At 33.2% G+C, this 22462-nt stretch overlaps 2 protein-coding genes across 3 annotated transcripts; both read right to left on the reverse strand.

Moving 5' to 3' along the window:
- Positions 1-939: 939 nt before the first annotated feature.
- Positions 940-9995, reverse strand: AGL11 (agamous-like MADS-box protein AGL11). Of its 2 annotated transcripts, XR_011212242.1 has the most exons (10): positions 9426-9995; positions 9125-9323; positions 4165-4246; positions 3937-3998; positions 3748-3847; positions 3599-3640; positions 3469-3510; positions 1681-1753; positions 1220-1377; positions 940-1139 (listed from the first exon to the last, which is right to left on the reverse strand). XR_011212242.1 is itself a non-coding variant. In NM_001247265.2 (9 exons), the coding sequence occupies exons 2-9, from the start codon at positions 9304-9306 to the stop codon at positions 1136-1138; spliced, it is 672 nt and encodes a 223-aa protein (NP_001234194.1). In that variant the 5' UTR covers positions 9307-9323; positions 9426-9493; the 3' UTR covers positions 952-1135. The 2 variants fall into 2 exon arrangements, 1 of the variants encoding a protein (NP_001234194.1); NM_001247265.2 differs by lacking the exon at positions 1681-1753 and having other exon boundaries at positions 952-1139; positions 9426-9493.
- Positions 9996-15702: 5707 nt separating this feature from the next.
- On the reverse strand, positions 15703-21090 carry LOC138339317 (uncharacterized). Its single transcript, XM_069290909.1, has 4 exons — positions 20077-21090; positions 19452-20035; positions 18820-18898; positions 15703-15780 (listed from the first exon to the last, which is right to left on the reverse strand). Exons 1-4 carry the CDS (start codon positions 21088-21090, stop codon positions 15703-15705), a joined length of 1755 nt encoding a protein of 584 aa, XP_069147010.1.
- Between the last annotated feature and the right edge of the window lie 1372 nt (positions 21091-22462).

The following is a 22462-nucleotide window of genomic DNA, read 5'->3' on the forward strand; positions in this document are numbered from 1 at the left end:
AAAATACTTAAAACTCAAACAATAATGTATCATACACATTAGATCTTAAGTGTCATATACTTCATTTTGTAAATTAACTGTCAAAAATATTTAAACTAAAACAATAAAATTTTGTACCTTAACGTTATAAAGCAACAACTGTGTCTAAAATAATAACTTGAAAACACATAACATTAATAACTAACAAACTATTGTAATACCAATAAGCTTTTAAAAAAACACAAAAGATAATTGTCTTCAACACAAAACAACATAAAAACTTGTTCATCCTGTCTCAGCTAATTACTAATCTATGTTAACAATGTCATCTTCAGTTGGTGTTGTGAATTACCATCTCCAGATTTACACTCTTCCATAATATTTGTAAACTCACACGATGAAGAGAAAGAAGGAGACTAAAATGTTTGCCCTTAAAAAACTTAGAAAATCTGGTTAGAAAGAAGGAGACTCCTACAAAATATCAAATAGATATGGCTGCAAATTTGTACTTGAATTCAAATTTTGTTAAACTGCAAACGTGTGGAATGAGGAATTCAAATTAGACAATTATACACCTAAAACGTAGGGAAATAAAAAAGGAATAAAAAATAATATGGTAAATTTTAATTGGGGCTGTTAATGGGGAAGTGGGTAGCTTGAAAATAGGATTTTGTTTTAGTAAAGTAAAACTTGCCAATTGGGTGAAAAAAGGGTGGAAAATCCTTATGTATCTTTCATATTTTTTTAATTGGGGGGAATAAGGGATTTTTGAAATTTTTATAATAAGTAGGGATAAATGGTTATTAAGATAATTAAAGGAGTGTAGTTAAGTAATTTTTCCATTTAAGTTTTAAGGTCATCAAGTCGTAGTACTTGAGTTAGTCAGACAGGATTTTGCTTTCAATATGATTTGTAATTAGGGTAACAATAAAGCAGGCAGATCGCAAACTAAATTGAAACTAGTAAAAATCATTTGTGACGATCTTTTACCCAAATTCAATTAAATTTCATAACTAAGCCCCAAATTTTAGGAAATGATGCAGGGTCTATTGGAAAAAAAGTTGAGATGTCCAGAGTATACTAATAGCAAACATGTAGTAAAGATTATTTATATGTTTGAAAAGTGCGTATTCCTTCCTCCTCAGTAGAAATGGATTTACCTGCATCAACAGAAACCAGAATTCAAAAGCGCGGTTTATCAAGTTACTACTCATAGTTTTCCCCATTCAAACATGCATACCTTTTGTGATCAGGAGACAATGGATCATAAGATGGTAGTGCAGTTTCCATCATGTTGAGCTGTAGCATATTTCTTGCTAAATATTGTTGAAATGCATTATACTCTTCCCCACCAGATGGCATCATGCTTAGTTCCTGCAACCTCTCATTTTCTGCTATCTGCAACCAAATCAATTCAATTGTTATTGAAGTCTTTAAATAGTAGTAATATGAGGAACAGAGTGACTCCCTCTATTTCAGAATCAACAAACGTCAGTTACAATGTGAATTGTATTATATAAACAGCAGCATCACTAGCTCATTCAGCTCTAGCTGACTACTAACAAACTTGTGGTCCCAATCTATTAACTTTTAACTAATCAACTTAATCAATTACCTAACTACCAGACGATTAGTTAACTAAATTCCAATACTCATAGAACAAGTTCAAGAATCCAAGCTTGGCTACAAGTGTGTACTTACCAAGTGCCTTTGTCAATAGATCATCTGCCTGTTGGTCTTTTTGTATGAATGTAGGTATGCTTGGACCTTTTCTCTGATAAAATGATAATCAATCTCAATGAAATACAGGGTTAACATCAATCTGTATGGCTGATTTACTATCACAATGAATGCTTGTTGGTCCTAACAACTTAACCCCCAATTCCTGAAACAAATTTTGTTACCCAAACAACTTCTGCGGACCCACATAGACTCCTTGGGTGCTCCAGCACCCGTTGACCTTGTATTAGACTTTATATATTTATGTAGAAATTAAGAACAACTTATATAAATTTGACATGGAGCGCCTAGTGAACAAATGATTTCATTGGTCCAATGGCTCATGGGTGCTTAAGGTTGTTTAAGCGTTGTTGAGCCTGAGTTTAAGTTTCATTCATTTTTTTTATATATATATATATTTTTTGTATTTATCTTGTTCTTGAACAACACCCACAACCTTGATTAGTCCAGTCACAAGAAAAGAGGTTTTCTAAGGCTACAAGGACATAGATTATGAATAATACCCCCAAAAGTCAAGAATTAGAGAGTATAGACTCATATCTTATTATACTATAGATTTTTATGGAAAACATCAACATTTGTGTAATCAATAATAACATTATGGTAAGTCAACTGGCCTGAAATGTTTAGGAAGGAAAGCGATTTCTCTTAGATTGAAAATTGTTTCTCAAAATTGTCATCAACCATCAGAGTGCTTTAAATAGTTAAAAACATATATAGAATGTACAAAATTTGCAATAAGATATTTCAATAACTTAAACAACATAACAAAAATTTGAAATTCAAATTCATTCTAAATCAAAACAATTTATTATGCTAAAAAATATAGCTGAACATAAATTTCAACAAGATATCTAAATAAATATATAATTCAGTAGAATAAAAGTACTTGGAGAAATTGTTAATCAGTCTAAACTTTATAATTACCTTTCTTTTTTAAAATTTGCGATTGCTACGAATATTTTTATTACAGTGCTTTAACTTGAAGAAGCATTTTGATTTTAAAAGTGTAAAATACTGTATAATGGGAGATTTGCTAATTGTCTCTCATTGTTCATCTATAATTCTGTTCAAATTTTATTTAGTTTCTTGATGATAAAACATTCACTCATTTGTTAAAGCTGTTGATACAGATACGGGATCAAAAATAAAGAGCCTGTACAACTTTAACTATAATATGTTATACCAATCTTCCCACATAATTTGATATTCATTAATTTCAATTTATGAATTTCTAACCTTTCCCCTTCCAAAATCCGTATAAATAAAAAAAAGGTTTTATAATCATAAATTTCAGGGAATTGATTTAAAAATCTGAAAATTAAGTTAAAGAACATATGAGGGGAATGAAATAATAGTTCTAATTTTTAATTGACATATAAAAAGTATAGAATAATATTGAAATTATTTAGTATTTGTTAGATTAATTCTCTTCCATTAATTTAGCTAAAATGGAAAATAAATTATTATAATTTTTGGAAAAAGTAGTGTGATATTAATACTAATTTTATTAATTATTTTTGAACGTATTAACGAGCTTTGAATTTATTGATTTTTCAACATAAAATTTACAAAATGAAATTAATGAGTACCAAAATATGTGAATGATACTGCATAGAATAACTAAAAAACGGTTACTACGAACAAGTGTCGTTTATCTTGTGTAGTTTGGGAAATAGAGAAAAAATGTAATAGAGAAGATTGATATAAAAAGCAACTTTAAGTGATCAAAAAATATATATAAAATACCTTTGATCTAAGGAATGCATTTTCCTGTTCAAGTTGAATTTCCTACATCAAGTTAAAGAATTTGAATCAGTAGAATTTTTTTAAAAAAATATAGTGAGAGTCCATTATATTAAAAAATTAAAGAAAATACCCTCTTGTGCAAATCCTCAGTCTCAGCTAGTATTGCTTCATGCTGCATCCCCAACACAAACAAATAACAATTACTTAATATATGCTCATCATATAATTAAGACAATTAATTAAAATATTATATGATATGATAATTATAAAATATTATACCTTTTTGGACCTAATTCTTGTAATGCCTCGTTCAAGTCTGTTCTCCAATTGCTTCAGTTCCCTCACATTCAAAGAGCTCAGCCCTTCACCCACCAGATGCCTGTACTTTTTATTTACATTCAAATTAATTATCACTCACTATTTATTTATTTATCGAATATTATTATATATACATACAAATTAAATCACCTATTTGTGTTCTGCATCATTTGTATCTGTTGCCGCAACTTCTTTGATTCTTGTTGGTAAAACTATAAAAATATTAAATAAAAACGAAATTAAATAAAAAGCATAGTAGTTAAGTTATATATGACATTTTTGTATGTAAAATATTAAATAAAAACGAAATTAAATAAAAAGCAAAGTAGTTACGTTATATATTACATGTTTTGTATGTAAATAATTAAATACAAATACCTGTGCATTGAGCTCTTGAGTAGTGTACGCACTAGACGTTTCTGCTGTTGCCTTTTTGTATCGTTCTATAGTTGCCTTTACACTGTCCACATATATAACATTTTTTAGCTCTTTCATATAAACATAAACATATACAACAATATTTATAGTTATAAATTGCTTAATGTATTGCAATTTATATATTTTTAGGAATAGAAGAGAGATTGGAAGAGGGAGGAGACAATCGAGCTATGTTTGGTATAGATAAAAAGAGGACGTATACAATTTATTAAATTGATTTGTATATCAATATTATGTATAAACTCCACTAACAAACTTGTCGTCTCCACCTACTAACTAATTTTAACTAATCAACTTAATTAATTAACTAGCTATCAGACAATTAACAGGACTCCGGTGCTCGAGCACCCATTAGTCTTATATCGTACTATATCTATTCATGTAGACATTAAGAAAAAGTTGTATAAATTTAACACAAAACACTTAAGCAAATGGTTTAATTGGTCCAATAACTCACATTAGGTGCTTGTGTTGTTGAGCCTGAGTTCAAATCTCATTCTCTAACATGTTTTTTATATATATATCTCGAACAATAACTGATTACTCCAGTCACAAGAGAAGAGGTTTGAGGTTTTCTAAGGCTACAAGTGACATAGATTATATTTGTATCATAATAATAATAATAATGTGTTGTATATTCTTTTAGAATATGATTGATACAATGTTGTGTGTATACATTTGAATTGTGTGTTGTATACTCTTTCAAATATGATTGATACAATATTGTATCTCTTCCTTGTTCATACAAATGAACGAAAGGAAAGGAAGAAGAGAAGTCTCCAACCATCTATCTTTGGCCAAATTTTTATCTATACCTAATTTAGTAATATATCCTATATATATTAGGCAAGATAAAGAAAGGGAGTGTAAAACTAGAGTTAAATAGTAGAAATAAAATAGTAAAGGCGTAAATATTAATTAACATTGTATTTTAAATGATACCTACAAAATGCATTAATTGAACAACTCAGAATGAAATACAAATCGAGATAAAGTGCGAAAATAAAATAAAAATGATGATAAATTAGACATGTTGTCCATATATTTGGGAATTAATATTTCAAAAGGTCACTCAACTTTGAAAATTTATCTTACAAAGTCATTGAACTTTATTCTGTATCAATAAAATCACTCAACTTAGACTTTTATTTAAATAAAATTATTTAACTAAATTTATCATTATAAAAACATTTGATATAGTAAAAAAAATATTTTCTATGTTCATATAAATATGCACCCTATAAATGAATTAAAAAATAAAAAAATTGTTAATAACTTTAGGAACAAACTTAATTAATGAAATATATACTTTTATAATATTAAAGTATGTAAGCATTATGACATTATTATAATTATTTCAAAAAAAAATTTACACAAAATTGACTAGTTAAAGCAAAAAATTAAGTTGAAAAATTTTAACGTTATAAAAAAAGATTAAGATTAACAGAGCCAAAATAATTTTAAGCTTCAATGAAGAAGTACAATAATATATAATATTATTTTCTTTTTTAAAAAAAGTTACAAAATAAAAAAGACAAATTTTATTAGATAATTTGTTTGTGTTAATTCTCTGAACAGTTATTAGTTAAAAATTAACACTACTTTTAAAAATTAACCTAATTAGATTTGTCAATATAAATTTTATCGATAATTTGTTCATGCTATTCTCAAAAACAGATAAACTAGTGAACCAATAAATAGAACTACTAGTTATTTCTTTTTATTTAGTCCCATAAAAAATTTAAATTAGTTTTCTTAATTTTATTTATTTGTAGGGTCTATTATATATGAAACAAAAAAAAAATAATGATAAATTTTGTTTAGTGATTTTACTAACACAAATGTCTAAGTTGAGTGATTTTATTGATATGAAAATCTAAGTTGAGTGATTTTTTTTGATACAAAATAAACTTTAATGACTTTGCTAGATCAATTCCTAAAGTTAAGTGATTTTATTGATATAAAAATCTAAGTTAAGTAATTTTTTTGATACAAAATAAACTTTGATGATTTTGCTAGATCAATTTCTAAAGTTGAGTGATATTTTAAGATATTAACTCACATATTTGGCCTTATGTATATAAATAGTTCTCCTAAAGCACAGAAAGGTGCATTACTATGTATTAGATTAATGCATATATATTATAACGTGTTTATAAATTTTAGATTTGTAAATAATTTCAGTTCTTCTATTCTTTTGTTCTTCACTAGTTCATTAAACTTGGTAACTTCGTATTTCTGCAAAGTTTGTTGGAATCAGTAAGACTCTTTAGACACATATTAACAACAATTCTTTTTTAAGAAAAATATTTCGTATTTTGTTTTTAAATCTGTTTCTGGTTCTAGTTTCGCTACTAGTTTTAATTTTCTAGTTGTGAAAATGTTCTTAAACTTTGTTGTCTTACAAAGACGATCAAAGTTTTGTTCTAAGTATATTTGAAATACAAGATTAACAACATTATATATATATATTATATATATATATATATATATATATATATATATATATATAAAAGAGACAGTCCCAAAGTACCAAGACTTGCCTTATGCATGCAAGGGGAAAAGTAGCATGCATGCATGTATGTATCATTAACAGAGAGAAGAGAATATATGTGTATATATATTCAAAACCTGAACTAATTATGAAAATATATTTGTTGCATACTAAAAGCAAAAAAGCAAAACACAAAGCTAAATGAGCTTTTAACAGTGTATAAGCTACAAGTAGAAATCAAACTACTCCTACAACCACAAGTCCTCAAACAATGCAAAAGCTAACTTTGCACTTCTCCATATAAGAACTCACAGTTTTTCTGCTGATTCACTTAATTCCATTTTTCTCTTTCTATTTTGTTGCCCTTTTTTAGCTTATTATTGTAATGATATATGTGGACTATGGTTCCTAAAGACACACATTAACAGCCCATATGATCAAACTTCAATCCACCAAATGTGCTTATATATTTATCCCGCGAAATGACAATATTTATAGTTTATTATTTATTTTAGCTATAATTTTGAATATTTGATATGATTTGTATAATGCGATTTTTGATTGTATAAATTCAGAATTTATGTATTCTTACCCTAGTTATTTTCATACAAGTTGTTGATACATTTGATTTATATAAGTTATAAAAAATTCATAATAAATTACCATGTTTATACATTGAAAAATGAAAATATGTAAATAGACTTTTGAAAAGTTAAAAAATGTATATATACAAAATGTATGTATACTTACCCTGTTTATCTATTGACAAACGAAATATACAAGCACAACTGCCCATAGCAACTAGAAATTATAGCTATAAAGTGTAATTAGACAAACTGTTGTTGTTGAGGAGGCTTATTAAATTTAATCTCTTTCACTTATCAATTGTAACTAATCTGGAGACTATTGCTTCTTTTATTTTTCTGATTTTTTCTACAACTATTTAATCCTCTATTTATTTTTACTTGACTCATGTTGATGTGATATAATTCTTAAAAAAAGAATATTATCACCAGTATTATATCTTACTAACTAACTTTATTAATGATATTTTGAAAATGTAAATTTGACTATTATATATTATTACTTTATGTAATTATTTAATACCAAATAGATCGAAAAAATCGCTCCACTTAATTTACTAAAAGGAACAAGTACACATTGAAGAAAAAAATTATTTGTAATAATATTACAGGCGAAATAAGAAATCGATTTTTATGAAGAATCATTGTTAGAGACTATTTTTTGTCTATTAGAGAAATTTTTTATAAAACTTACCCCGAAGCGTAACAAATTTTGGGTTACAAAATTCTATAAGAAACTCTATATTTCCAATGTACTTATATTTTTCTTGGTGTCCTTAATAATTCTTCAAAATCAAGTGCACGAATACAAAATTAAGTGGTAAAAGTGTGTTACTCCTAATTCTCTAATTAACTTTTAGACAAGACACATCACACACTTTTAACATTAACTACTTGAGATTATCTGAGTTAATTCTTTGATTGTAGCTAGAAGTTAGGAAAAAACAAGTTCAATTAATTTGCTTCTCCTCATTTTAAAATGTTGTATACTTTTAATCAACTAGGAATATTTACTTATCTTTTATTTTAAAGTTATTATGGAGTAATTCATAATTAACGAGGATGTGAAGTTTTAGAAATTGTAATGTAGCGATATCTCCGTTTACTTTCAATTGTCATGATTTTTTTTTTTGAGTTAAATGAAATGACTTTGAGTAACAGTTATAATGTATTTTCATCATATTGATATACGGAAAATTACAATTTATAGTACTTTTTGTATATCTTTTAAATATCAATTTATATATATATATATATATATATATATATATATATATATATATATATATATATATAATATAGAATTAATATAATCTAATTTTATTCTAAAAATTAATCGAATTGATTTTTGAAAAACACAATATAACAATTAAAAATTAATACTTTTAACCTAAATTAAACACTAAGCTATGAGCTATCCCTTTTCTTTTTTCTTTTAGAATTTAATTTTCAGATTTATCGGACCCCATTAAACCAATCATAATTAGGAGCTGAGAACGATCCTCTACGCCTGCATGATCAATTTCAAAAGCTCATTCATCCACTAAACTACATTACAATATAAACAAATTCACTAAAACAACAAATATTTCTTAAATATACTACAAACTAGTAAAAAAAACATTTTTTTTACTTTAAGTTTATTCTTATCTCCTCTGTTTCAATTTATGTGTTATAGTAGAAATTTTGAGATTCAACCAAGTTTTTTTTTTAAAACAATAATCGCTTATAATGTTTTTTTTTTTGTTTTAAAATTATTTTAAGTTAATTAGGAATAAACATGTGTAAATAAGGAAAGTAAGAAAGTATGAGGAGGAGTTACTTGTTGTTAGAGTATTCATAGAGTCGACCACGAGTAGAGAAAACAATGAGAGCAATCTCAGCATCACATAGAACTGAAAGTTCATATGCCTTTTTCAGTAATCCATTTCTTCTCTTGCAGAATGTTACCTGTCGATTTGTGTTGTTTTCAATCCTCTTTATCTCTATCTTTCCTCGACCCATCGATCGAATCGATCGATCTACACATAATACAAAAATTTAAGTTAGGGTTTAATTCTTTCACTCATCAACATATAGATCTGAAGATTTACATGTTTTCAGATGATTGAGTATAAACAAACCTGAGTGAGTTGAATGGATAAGATATGCTATTTTCCGGCGAGTCTTTTCCAACAAAGACGTTGCTGCTATACTCTTATTAAACAAATTATGAAATTAATCACACTATACTATACTATAAGTAAATATATGAAAGGAAAATGACTAACACAGAGCAGCTGGCAAAGAAAATGACATTTTTTCCACATATAAACCAGACATCTTCTTCTTTATTACCACCGTTTGCACATCAAATTCTACACCAAAATAGCATAGGGTTTAATTTCCTCTTTTTTCAACCTCAACTTATTTCCTCTTGTTTTTTTTTTTCTTCCTATACAATTAAGGGGAAAATTTCGAAAACAACAAATGTATTACACCTTAAATGAGTTTGCTTGATTACGAATAATAATAAAATGTTAGGGTCGAAGAGAGGCGAGCGAAATCTCATACAGATTTGGAGAAAAAAAATACAGATGTACAAACTGACTTGTAACAAAATGAATACATATTAGGGGGAGAGAGACGAGCAAGATCTCTAGAGAGAAGAGAGGCAGACGAGATCAAAAGGGATAAAAAAGGCGAACAAGATTGAGAGAGCGAGGAGAGAAGATTGTATTTTATATTTTTATTTTGCATTGTATTCTATATTTATTTTGTATCAATTGTATTTGAAATACAACGAATACAACTATGTTCATCATCTCTTTGATTGGATACAAAATACATTTTGTAGAAATGATGAATGCATATTGTATTTGTATGAATATAAATACAATTGATACAAAAATTAAAAAAACAAAAAATTTCAAATACTATTGAAATAACATACAAAAATCTCACTTATATTTAACTGAACACAATTGATACATAATACATTAGAATAAATCCCTTCTTATGGGCACAAGAAAAAGAAAAACAAAGAGATGGCGAGAGTGAGGAGAGGGCAAGACAAGCGAGAGAGGTTTGCTATAAAAAAAAAACATTTTATTATTTATTATACTAGTAATATTTTTCAACTATAGCTATTTCCCATAAATAAATTGTAAGATTGTCATTTTCCATAATTTTCCCAAACTTTCAAAAACAACAAATATTTTAAGTTGTGTAACTAGTCTTAGTGTAAGCGTTTTGCGAGAGTCTCTTGCATTAATAAGAATAAGTTTTAAATAATAGCATAAATAATATTATTTAAAAGATGTGATGGTGTAAAATTAAAATAATTTAGAAAGTAAATTTTAAATTTTAAATTGATAATTAATAACTTTAAGAGTTTGATCTTATCTAATAATTCTTCCTTTAGTTTGTTCAAATTATTGCATTGTTGATTAAAAGTGTTGTTAAAATAGAGTTTGATCGAATGAGAAAAGAGTCTTTCGAATGACAAAATTTAATAATCAGTATAAATTTTGTTTTACTGCACTCTTAACGAATTTAAAAATTTAATATGAATATGAGCATTACGAGACATATTGAAATACAAAATCGTATGGTAGATTAAAACATATAATATAAGTTATTCCTCATCCCCAGGGGCGGATCTATGTGAACGGGTAGGGGATGCCATGGCACCCAATGATCTCGAAATTATATATATATATATATATATATATATATATATATATATATATATATATATATATATATATATTGACTTTGCCACCCACAACATGAAATGGCGAACGACTTAATTAGCGCAGGAGACGCCTGTCATAGTTTGAGTGCAGGTTCAAAACCTTGCTTGCTGCACTATTTTTTGGCCCGCAGGTGACTCTTTTTCTTTCTTTCTTTTTTTTCTTTTTTTTTTTATGTCTTTTTTCATTAACGTGTTAAGGGTATTTACTGTTTTTTCTTGCATTCATTCTTATTTATTTGTTACCAGGTAAATTACTAGTGCTTTGCACGAGATTGAACTATGTTATTAAGCTCACATTGATCATTCAGTAATATTCAGATTTTCGATATATACACTACATTGTCAAGATTATTTTGGCAATCTAAAATCTTAAAAGTGCTATATTTTTTTATACAAAATTTATGAGTTATTGATACAATCAAATTTACTTCTCGAAAAGAAGTAAAAGCGATCACATCAAGTAAAGTTCCCAACTAGTAAGGTTGGGATCATTCCCACGAGGAAAATGGTTCAGACTTAACTTTATTCTATTAATACTTTTATTTAATCAATTATTTTCCGAAAACAAATAACTAAAGGGGTTTTTGATTAATAAAAGCAATTAGCTAAATTAAAGTAAACAAGTAACAGGTTTAAGTATTGGAGTTTAATCAAATAATGAGAGTAACTAGGGCGTGTGTTCCCACAGGCTCCCAACCCAGTAATTTTAGCTATAACAATCCTTTCCTAGTATCTTGCATGCAAAGTCATAAGTTAAGTATCTCTAAATGCTTGGTCCGTCATCTAGAGCCTTGGTTCGGCTACGTGTGTTGCGTTACTAAATCTTATCTTTACCTCATATTAAGCATCATATTCGATATTTGACTAAGTTGTAACTTCGTACCAAGCGACACTAGCCTATTAGATAGTATACACTAAATCTATGTTGATAATTCTTTTCGTAATATCTACCTCCTTGGTTCAGCAAGTAGCAATAAGACGAGTTCTAACGTTGGTCATCCGTTAAAAAGACTTCTAAGTGAAAGAATTAGCAATACATGCAAGACACTATTCTAGAATTGTTATTTAGCTAGATTTTACCTTTTTATTTATCCATGGTTCCGACAACCCTAGTTATGGAGTTTAGTTACCCATGCTAATAATCACATAATTCATATTGATAATATAAGAATTCATGCACTTACATTTATGAGGATGAAGAAAATTCAGAAATTCACTTGAATAATTCACAAAAAACACCAAAACTTGATTCCATAAAAGTATGATCAAATACGAAAATCAAGAGTTCAATACTTAAACAAGAGAACTGAAAAATATCCAAAAGTCTAACCCCAAAAACTAGGGTTTTTGAACTATTTATAATAAAATAAAACATAATAAAAGGACTCTATTTAAGGTAAATCTATCCAAAACGTGTTTGAATCGACGATCCTTGTGACAGACCGTCATGGACACGACGGATTGTCGTGGGCTCCGTCATCCATACTTGGCATAAATTTTTGCTGCTTTCTTCATCAACTTTCTGTTACCCTCGACGGACAGATATAACGGACCATTGCAAGCACGACGATCCGTCAAGGGGTTCCGTTCCACAACACTTAGACACTTCTTGAAATTGGGTATTGGAACTTCTCTCTGACAACCACGACGAATATGCAGGACGGTTCGTCATGGCTATGAAGGTCCGTCATGAGCTTCCGTAGTCCCACACTTGGTCAGACTTCCCCAACTTCCTTTAGCAGCAATTTTCTTCTCACTACGGTGCCACCTACGGACCGTAACAGTCACGACAGACCATTGTAGGCTCCGTAGATGGTCACTTCTGCAATTTCTGCTCAAATCCTCCGCGTTCTCCTTTGGACAGATTTCCTGCAAATAAAGAGAAACCTACATAAAAAATCAATACAAAAAGGTTTTAGACACTTTAACTTAAGGAAAAGACATTGAAAGTACCGTGAAACCACGGTACATCAACACCCTCAATCTAAATTTGTTGTTTGTCCTCAAGCGACGCACTATGACTCACTACAAAATCTTTGTACAAGAGTATTTGTCTTTTGACTTTCGCAATCATTTGGCTGTAAATCCTGATTATTCTCATTATGCTCATGCATGCTATCAATATTAAGCTTGAATTATGTGGATCAGACCATGACACAGACTCTCCACAACTTGACACCTATCCTCTTCGATCTCTCACCTAGGTGCTAATTTTTCCGATATTGCAACTTGTGTCCTCACTTCAAAATAACATCCTCATTTTTCACATAATGATTTCAGTTTGAGTATTAGGATTACTTTTCAATACTCGCTCTCAAAATAACTTCACAACTCATTTATACATATTTCCATAGGCTTGACCTTATTTTCAATATTTTAAGTTCGCTATAACAACTCTTAGGATCACGATAGGACTTTCTTAGCTTTTAACATAGGCTAAGGATCAGGTAGGGTATATTTAGGTATATTTTAGTGACTTGTTGTCCTCCTTGACATATCGGTTAAGCGTCCCACCTTTTCATCATTCTATTACGCCCTTTTTCTTATATTCTTTCACCTTGCTATTTTCGCTTTTTTCTTCTTTTGTGTAAGTGACTCTTTTATTTTATTGCTTGTATTTATTATATATACTTTTTCAACTGGTTCTTGAGTCACTTTTCTTTTGTTCTTTCTCTCTCTTTGTTCTTTCAACCCCACTTTCCGGAGCATTCCTCATAATAGCCACCCTCAACTCATGGCTTTTCCATGAGTCAAAGTACACAATACCCAAAGTTGGGCCAGGTCCAAGACAAGGTTGTTTTCTGCATTATCCACCCTCAACTTATGCTTTTGGCATAAGCTGAGGTGCACATGTCCAAGGATGGACCAGGGCCAACACATTATTCATAGAAAAGATCAGTTGGGGTGAAAAAGAAAGGTCTATTTTAAGATCAAATCATTTGGATGAAAAAGGTATTAATTTCATTCAATTTTATGTTATTTAGGCTAAAGATTGGCTATATTGAACAAAGGGCTATGATTATTTCCTAATTGTCTATTACAACTTACTTTTAGTAGGACTAACCAGGCAAATTCTAGCTCACTAAAAATAGTGGACTATTCAAATTTTCCTCACACTCACTTGACATCTCATTACTCTTCTACCAGATTATCAGATGCCTAGTTCGAGTCTTAGACTTAGGGTCATGCAGTGGTGTATCTCTATGACATGCTTAGAGCCACACATTTATCAATTACTATGCTTAGTCATGCATCATTTTCATTACATTAGATATCATTTCTATTTTAGCCATCATGCTTCAGAGTTATACTATGTACACAAGATATATACATGCCAGTTCAACAATAACAATAATCAGTCTCTTAAGGAAAAAGAACACAGGCAAGAAAATCTCAAAAGAGGATCGTGAGTTGGGTTATTTAGACTTTGCCTTAGCACTCACTCTCCATTTATCCCACCCCCAATAAAAAGATATGCAATTGTCCCCAGCATAAAAGAATCCAAAATAATAGAGTGTTAGGTGAAGCAAACCTGAGGTGCAAAGCACCGTTGATCAACAAGCTGGTGGGTCCGGTGTCCCGGAACCCACTTCCTCTGTAATCTGGACACCCTCAGTAGTGCCCTCAGCATCAACATCACCCTCAGTAGTGCCTCTCTCAACAATCACAACACCATAAGTAGTGCTCTTCTCTGCCTCAACAACTCTAGAGCTAGACACCCCAGCAGCCAACTGAATATTTAGGTATATTTTAGTGACTTGTTGCCCTCCTTGACATATCGGTTAAGTGTCCTACCTTTTCATCATTCTATTACGCCCTTTTTCTTATATTGTTTCACCTTGCTATTTCCCTTCTTTCTTCTTTTGTGTAAGTGACTATTTTCTTTTCTTGCTTGTATTTATTATATATATTTTTTTCAACTGGTTCTTGAGTCACTTTTCTTTTGTTCTTTCTCTCTCTTTGTTCTTTCAACCCCACTTTCCGGAGCATTCCTCATAATAGCCACCCTCAACTCATGGCTTTGCCATGACTCAAACTACACAGTACCCAAAGTTGGGTCAGGGCCAAGACAAGGTTGTTTTCTGCATTATCCACCCTCAACTTATGCTTTTGGCATAAGTTGAGGTGCACATGTCCAAGGATGGACCAGGGCCAACACATTATTCCTAGAAAAGATCAGTTGTGGGTGAAAAAGAAAGGTCTATTTTAAGATCAAATCATTTGGATCAAAAAGGGATTAATTTCATTCGGTTTCTTGTTATTTAGGCTAAAGATTGGCTATATTGAACAAAGACCTATGATCCTTTCCTAATTGTCGGTAACCGGGGCGGGTACCCTAATTAGTGGTGCTGGAGTGGAATCAGCATTATCGGCCTCATCAGACGAGGCGGGCTGGGATGCAGTGGCTAGAGTAGAAGCCTCCTTAGATCCAGAGACTTTTTTGAAAACAATACTTCCTCAAAACCAGAAACATCGCTGGAGTGTGTAGAAGACCCAAAAGGCATGCCGGTCAGTATGCGCTCCTCTTCAAACTGGGAGGGAGTGACTACGTTGGGCTCCATCTTTCTGGGGGTAGCTCTGGTGGTACGTGCAGCCCGTGTAGGAGTGACACTGTCTAGGGGCATGTATTCGGGGTCACGCTCATTGTGAGAGCCAATGACCAATCAGGCAGATGGGGTAAGGGACTTTGAGCGCCCTCGTGCGTACACACGATCTAGCTTTGGTGCCATAAGTGTTAGTACCTGAAAATAACAACAATTAGTACTAGTAGAAACAAACAAGTCATGCAAAAAAGAAAACAAAAACGTAAAACCAAAACTGAAATAATATTGTTGTAGTTTCTGTGCTGGACAATGGACCATTTGACGGTCCGTCGTGAGCATGACGGACCGTCATCACGGTCCATCATGAAATACTTGAAAAATTTATTTGACTCTCAAAAAGAAAGTCTTTGACAATCACGAAGGTTGTGCAGGACAGACCATCGAGAGCATGATGGTCCGTCGTAGAGGTCCGTCGTTAGAAAAGATTTTGAGACCCTTACGAATAGGGTCTCTGACAACCATGATGGTTGTGAACGATGGTCCGTCGTAGAGTTCGTCGACAGACACTTAGAGAAAATAAACTGGAATTGGTGGGACGGGCCCCATGATGGTACGTCGAGGGCACGACGGTCGATCGATGGGATCTCATTCTGTCCTTCAGTGACAGAACTAGGGATACCTCTCTCGTCCCCTAAATTGCTAATTGAAAGAATACTTATCGACCCATAATTTCTAACCTAATTACCCATCATACTAGCAATCCTAAGGCAATAATTTTTTGAGTTTTAGCATGCCATTTTGGAGGACTATCAACCTAGGTAAGAAACAATTATCAGAAACATACACCCCCATTTGATTTAGTTAACACAACACCCCCATTCTGTTTACTATGTGAAGGGTCTTAAGGCATGTAGGATTAATGGGATGAGTTCGTAGCATGCACTAGGGGTCAAATTTCAAAGATCCAACATTCAGAATCAAGCATGGAGCATGGGAAAACAAAAAAGAAATGTAGATGATTTAGAGATCAGAACCGCATACCTGATATTTAGAGATGATTAAAACAAAGTAAGACACAGAACTCTGCTTATCAGCACAAGAACAGTTGACTCCGACCGGTAGATTACTTGAAGAAGCAGGGAGATTGGAAGAGGGAAGATTAGGGGAATTTTGGGAAGGGATGGGGAATCTTATGTTTTGGGGAGAGGAAGAGTGTGAGGTAGTTGAACAGGGAGTAAATGGGGGAAGTGAGGGAAAGAAACGGTGAGAATGAAGAGGTGGGAAGTTAAAAGGTCTAAAAACTTTTAGTATTTGCCGGTCGGGTTGAGTCGGGTTTACGGGTATTGATGCTCCCCGTCGACAGTCCGTCATAACTCTGATGGTCTATCATGGGGTCCATCATGGGTGCCCTAATTTAGAAAAAATGGAAAAACTTACCTGGACACGACGGATGCTTGCGACGGTCCGTCGTAGGCGTGACGGTCTGTCGATGGGTCCGTCAATGAGTTCTGCAGACCAATCTTCTGGTGATGTGCTACATGCAAATTTAACACCCGTGAAGCTATTCTTTTTGTGTTTTCTGGACACTTTTTGGACACGGACCCTAAACTACGCTCTAGCCAACACTTCTAACAAAAAAAGAAAAGCAACGGAAATGCAACTATTACTAGAAAGTCATAAAAACTATAGTTGGATTAGAGGATGCACATTGGGTTGCCTCCCAACCAGCTTGATTTAACGTCGCGACACGACGGAGGACACTTGATTACTCAGACTTCATCAAGATGGTATGCCTCGATCACTTCATTCGTTGTTTCAGCATGCCCAATATAGATTTTGATTTGTTGTTCGTTCACCTTAAACCGCACACCCTCCTTGTTTTACAACTCAACCACTCCGTGAGGTAATAGTTGGGTGATCAAGTAAGGGCCAGTCCATTTGGACTTGAATTTGCCCGGAAACAAGCACAACCTAGAATTGAATAAAAGCACCAAATCTCCAACCATAAAATCGGGTTTCTCAATCTTTTGTTCATGGTACTTCTTCATCTTTTCTTTGTAGAGGGCTGAAATTTCATAAGATTTTAGGCGAAATTCATCAAGCTCATTCAACCCATTTAACCTCTTTTCTGCAGCGTCATTCCAATCCATTTTCAACTTCTTCATTTCCCACATGGCTTTATGCTCTAATTCGATCGGTAAGTGACAAGCCTTCCCATATACAAGTCGGTATGGGGACATACCTATGGGAGTCTTGTATGATGTCCGGTAGGCCCAAAGAGTATCATCAAATCTCCTTGACCAATCCGTTCTACTGGTGTTCACCATTTTTGACAAAATATGCTTAATCTCCCTATTTTACACCTCAACTTCCCACTAGTTTGATAATGATAAGGAGTGACCACATTATGGCGAACCCCATATTTCTCCAATAATTCATTAAACAATTTGTTGCAAAAGTAGGATCCCCCATCACTAATAATAGCCCTTGGGGTGACAAATTGGGAAAATATATTCTTTTTTAAGAACGCGGTGAGACTTTTTCCCTTCATTATTTGCGAGTGCGATAGCTTCTACCCATTTTGACACATAATCAAACGCTACTAGAATGTACTTCATCTCTTGAGAACTCACAAAAGGTCCCATGAAGTCAATACCCCACACATCAAATAACTCAATCGCAAGCATGAGATTTAAAGGGAGCTCTTACTTTCTTGAAATGCCACCATCTCTTTGGCATCTATCACATGCCTTGGCGAACTCATGAGCATCTTGATGGATGGATGACCAATAGTAGCCACATTGTAAGATCTTGTGAGCGGTCAGGATACCATTATGATGTCCACCTACGGGTAAAGAATGGCATGCCTCCAAAACACTCAACATCTCAACATCTGGCACACAACGCCGAATAATCCCATTGGCACAACTCCTATACAAGTATGGCTCATCCCAAAAGAAATTTTTCACATCATACATGAACTTTTCTTCTTTGATGAAAGGACAAGTCCGGTGGGATGATATCGCTAGCCAGATAATTCACAAAATCTACGAACCATGGAATCAAGTCTTGAGAGACGGCGAATACATGCTCATCGGGGAAAGTATCATCAATTTAAGTTTTATCCCCCAATTCTCTCATTGCTTCATCTTCTAAACGGGACAAGTGATCAACAACTTGATTTTTGGTCCTTTTTCTATCAATCACCTCAAAGTCAAATTCTTGCAATAGTAATACCCAACGAATCAACCTCGATTTTGCATACTTCTTTGCCATGAAATATGTCAAAGCAAAATGATCAGTATGCACTATAACCCTAGTTCCAAGCAAATAGGAGCGAAATTTCTCAAAAGCAAAGACTACTGCAATAAGTTCTTGCTCAGTCACGGTGTAGTTCTTTTGGGCTTCATTTAGGGCTTTAGTAGCATAGTAAATGGGGTGAAGGATTTTGTCCCTTCTTTGCCCCAATACCACACCAAGAGTAATCCCATTAGCATCACACATTACCTCAAATGACTTGATCCAATCCGGCTAAATAATGATAGGTGCAGACACCAACTTTTCTTTCAACTCACCAAATTCCTTAAGACAGGATTTATCAAAATAAAATTTACACTATTTCTCAAGCAACTTGCACAAAGGATGCACAATTTTTGAAAAATCCTTGATGAACCTTCGGTAAAACCTGCATGCCCAAGAAAGCTTCTCACACCTTTGACAGAGATAGGTGGGGGAAGTCTCTCTATAACCTCGAATTTAGCTCGATCAACCTCTATACCCTTCTCTAAAATGCGATGACCTAATACAATACCCTCTTTCACCATGAAGTGACATTTTCCCCAATTTAGTACTAGATTGAGTCTTCACACCTCTTAAGAATCTCAAACAAATGACTCAAACTCCGCTCAAATGAGTCACCAACCACAGAAAAATTATCCATAAACACCTCAATAGTGTCCTCCACCGTATCGGAAAATATCAACATCATACATCTCTGAAATGTGGGTGCATTGCACAACCCAAATGGCATTCTTTTGAACGCAAAGGTCCCATATTTACAAGTAAAGGTGGTTTTCTCTTGATCTTCTGGTGTAATAGAAATCTGATTATACCCCGAATAACCATCAAGAAAATAGTACCACCCCTTTTCGGCAAGCCTATCCAACATCTGATCCATGAAGGGCATAGGAAAATGGTCTTTTTCAGTCCATGCATTTAATTTCTGGTAATCCATACACACCCTCCAACCAGTCACCGGTCTCATTGGAACAAGATCATTTTTCTCATTGGGGACCAAAATCATTCCCCTTTTCTTAGGTAAACACTGAACAGGGCATACCGAACTACCATCAGCGATTGGATATATCACTCCAGCATCTAACCACTTAATAATTTCCTTCTTCGCTACCTCTTTCATAGGTGGATTTTGACTTCTCTTATGCTCAATACTTGGCTTATGATCAGGCATGAGTTGGATTTTATGAGAATAAATACCGGGAGGGATCCCAATATATCCACAATAGTCCACACAATAGCTCTTTTGAACCTTTTTAACACTTTAACCAAACTCTCAACTTGATGCACATTCAAATATGGTGTAATATTAACCGGCAAAGTATCATCTTTTCCCAAGAATACATACCTCAAATGAGGTGGTAGAGGCTTAAGTTCTAATTTTGGAGCTTCCTCAATAGACGGTTTCGCGGGTGGAGATTCGTGATGTTGCATATCTAACTCAAATTTCTTTAGTTTAAAATGAACATTGCCTTGATCAAGTGCCGCGACCAATGACTCATATTCATCAATGCCATCACCATCAAAATTCATGATCACTGTCGCCAATGCTTCTACACCCAGACGCTCTTCAATTTGTACCTCAGATGACTCTTCAACTCTGTAGGATATAGCAGATACCGATTGGATCTCACCACTTTGCCTTATGGACCTACAAATGTTGAAGGTCACTTCTTCATTATTCAACCGGAATTTCATCTGCCCCTTTTTCATATCAACCAGGGCCCTACCCGTAGCAAGAAATGGTCTCCCAAGAATAATTGTCACCTCAAAATTGGCCTCACAATAAAGAATCACAAAATCGGCCGGAAATATGAAGGATTCCACTTTTACTAGCACATCGTGGAGTATACCAATGGGCCTTTTTACCGTTCGATCGGTCATCAGTAGCTGCATCATAGTGGGATTTGGGTTACCCAAACCCAATTTCTTGTAAATTGAGAGGGGCATGATATTTATGCTTGCCCTAAGATCACATAATGCTTTCACAAAATGTAATAACCCGATTGTACAAGGAATAGGGAAAGCACCCGGATTTTCTTTCTTTTGCACTAGAGATCTTGTAGCCATGGCACTACAGTGTTGCATTCTATCATCATCCTTAAAAGTGACTGATCTTTTCTTTGTAACCAAATCTTTCTTGAACTTGGCATAACCAGGCATTTGTTCAAGAGCTTCTACCAAAGGGACATTGATAGAAAGTTGTTTCAGCATCGTTATAAAACCGGTATTTAACATCTTCAGTCTTTTTTACTGACCTTTGTGGGAAAGGAGGTGGTGGTGTAGGCATGGAGGTCTCCTTTTAGGGAACCTCAACATTTTTTACCGTTTTATCTTCTAACTCACAACTAACCTCCACCACTATATCATCATCTCTTATCACCTTTTCTACACCAGACGACATACGTGGGTCAATGGTTTGCTTACCACCTCGAGTAGTGATTTCCATAAAATACCCATCATTTTTCGGATTTTAGAGAATGTTGCTAGGAAGAGTGCACGGTTGCCGTGTGTTCACAGTTGCAGACAATTGGGCCATTTGCAACTCAAGATGCTTAATCAAGATTGCATGTTTATTAACTTTCTGCCCTATACCCGCGAAGTCATTCCTTAACTATTTATTGTACTCATTACTAGCATCAAACCTCCTCAGCATTTTCTGCATCATATCCTCAACTCACGCCATACTACTTCCACCATCCCTACGAGCAACTTCATGATTTTGAGGTGGAACATAGGGCCCACTCCTATCATATCTGTTACCATAATTACCTCAGTTGAAGTTGTTGTTGCGATTGTAATTACCATATCGGACATAATGACCCTCGAGGTTATAATCACCATAGTTCCGACCTTGGTTTCTTTGACTTGGTGCCAATTCTCCTAATTGGAGCGTTGGTCGTTCGGTCGGAAACCCCCTGTCTGATCATTCACTGCATAGGAGTCCTTCTCATAGTAATATTCATCATTAAGCTGTGGTGGTTTAGTCTAGTAGTTCACCACAATTACCTTTTTCGCACCCACAACAACATGATTCAATACCAACCCAAGCTCAGTTCTCATTTGATCCATCTCCTCACAAAGATCATCCACGACTGAGTTGTGTGCGGATTGGACTGCGAAGGTGTTTCTCCAAGTATCTAACTTCCTAGTACTCCAAGCTTTATTATTTCGAGAGATTTTCTCTAACTTTTCAGCAATTTCGGCATAAGGACACTCCCCATAAGAACCACGTGCTATTATATCCAACACCGTTTTGTTATTATCATCTTGTCCCCGATAGATATACTCTTTCAGAGACTCATCATCTATGCGGTGATTCGGAACACTTCGCAAGAATGAAGTGAACCTATCCCAAGAACTGCTAACTGACACTCTCGGTAGTGCCACAAGATTGTTCACTCTGTCTTTGTGGTTTAGTTACTTAGACACCGGGTAGTAGCGTGCTAAAAAGACATCCCTCAGTTGATTTCAAGTCAATATTGAGTTATATGGGAGCTCAGTAAACCAGATAGCATTCTCTCCCGTTAGTGAGAGGAAAAACTCTTAACTCGATTACATCCATATTAAAATCTGGACTCCCTAT

The sequence above is a fragment of the Solanum lycopersicum genome, chromosome 11 (assembly GCF_036512215.1).
Source record: "Solanum lycopersicum chromosome 11, SLM_r2.1".
Classification (NCBI taxonomy): domain Eukaryota; kingdom Viridiplantae; phylum Streptophyta; class Magnoliopsida; order Solanales; family Solanaceae; genus Solanum; species Solanum lycopersicum.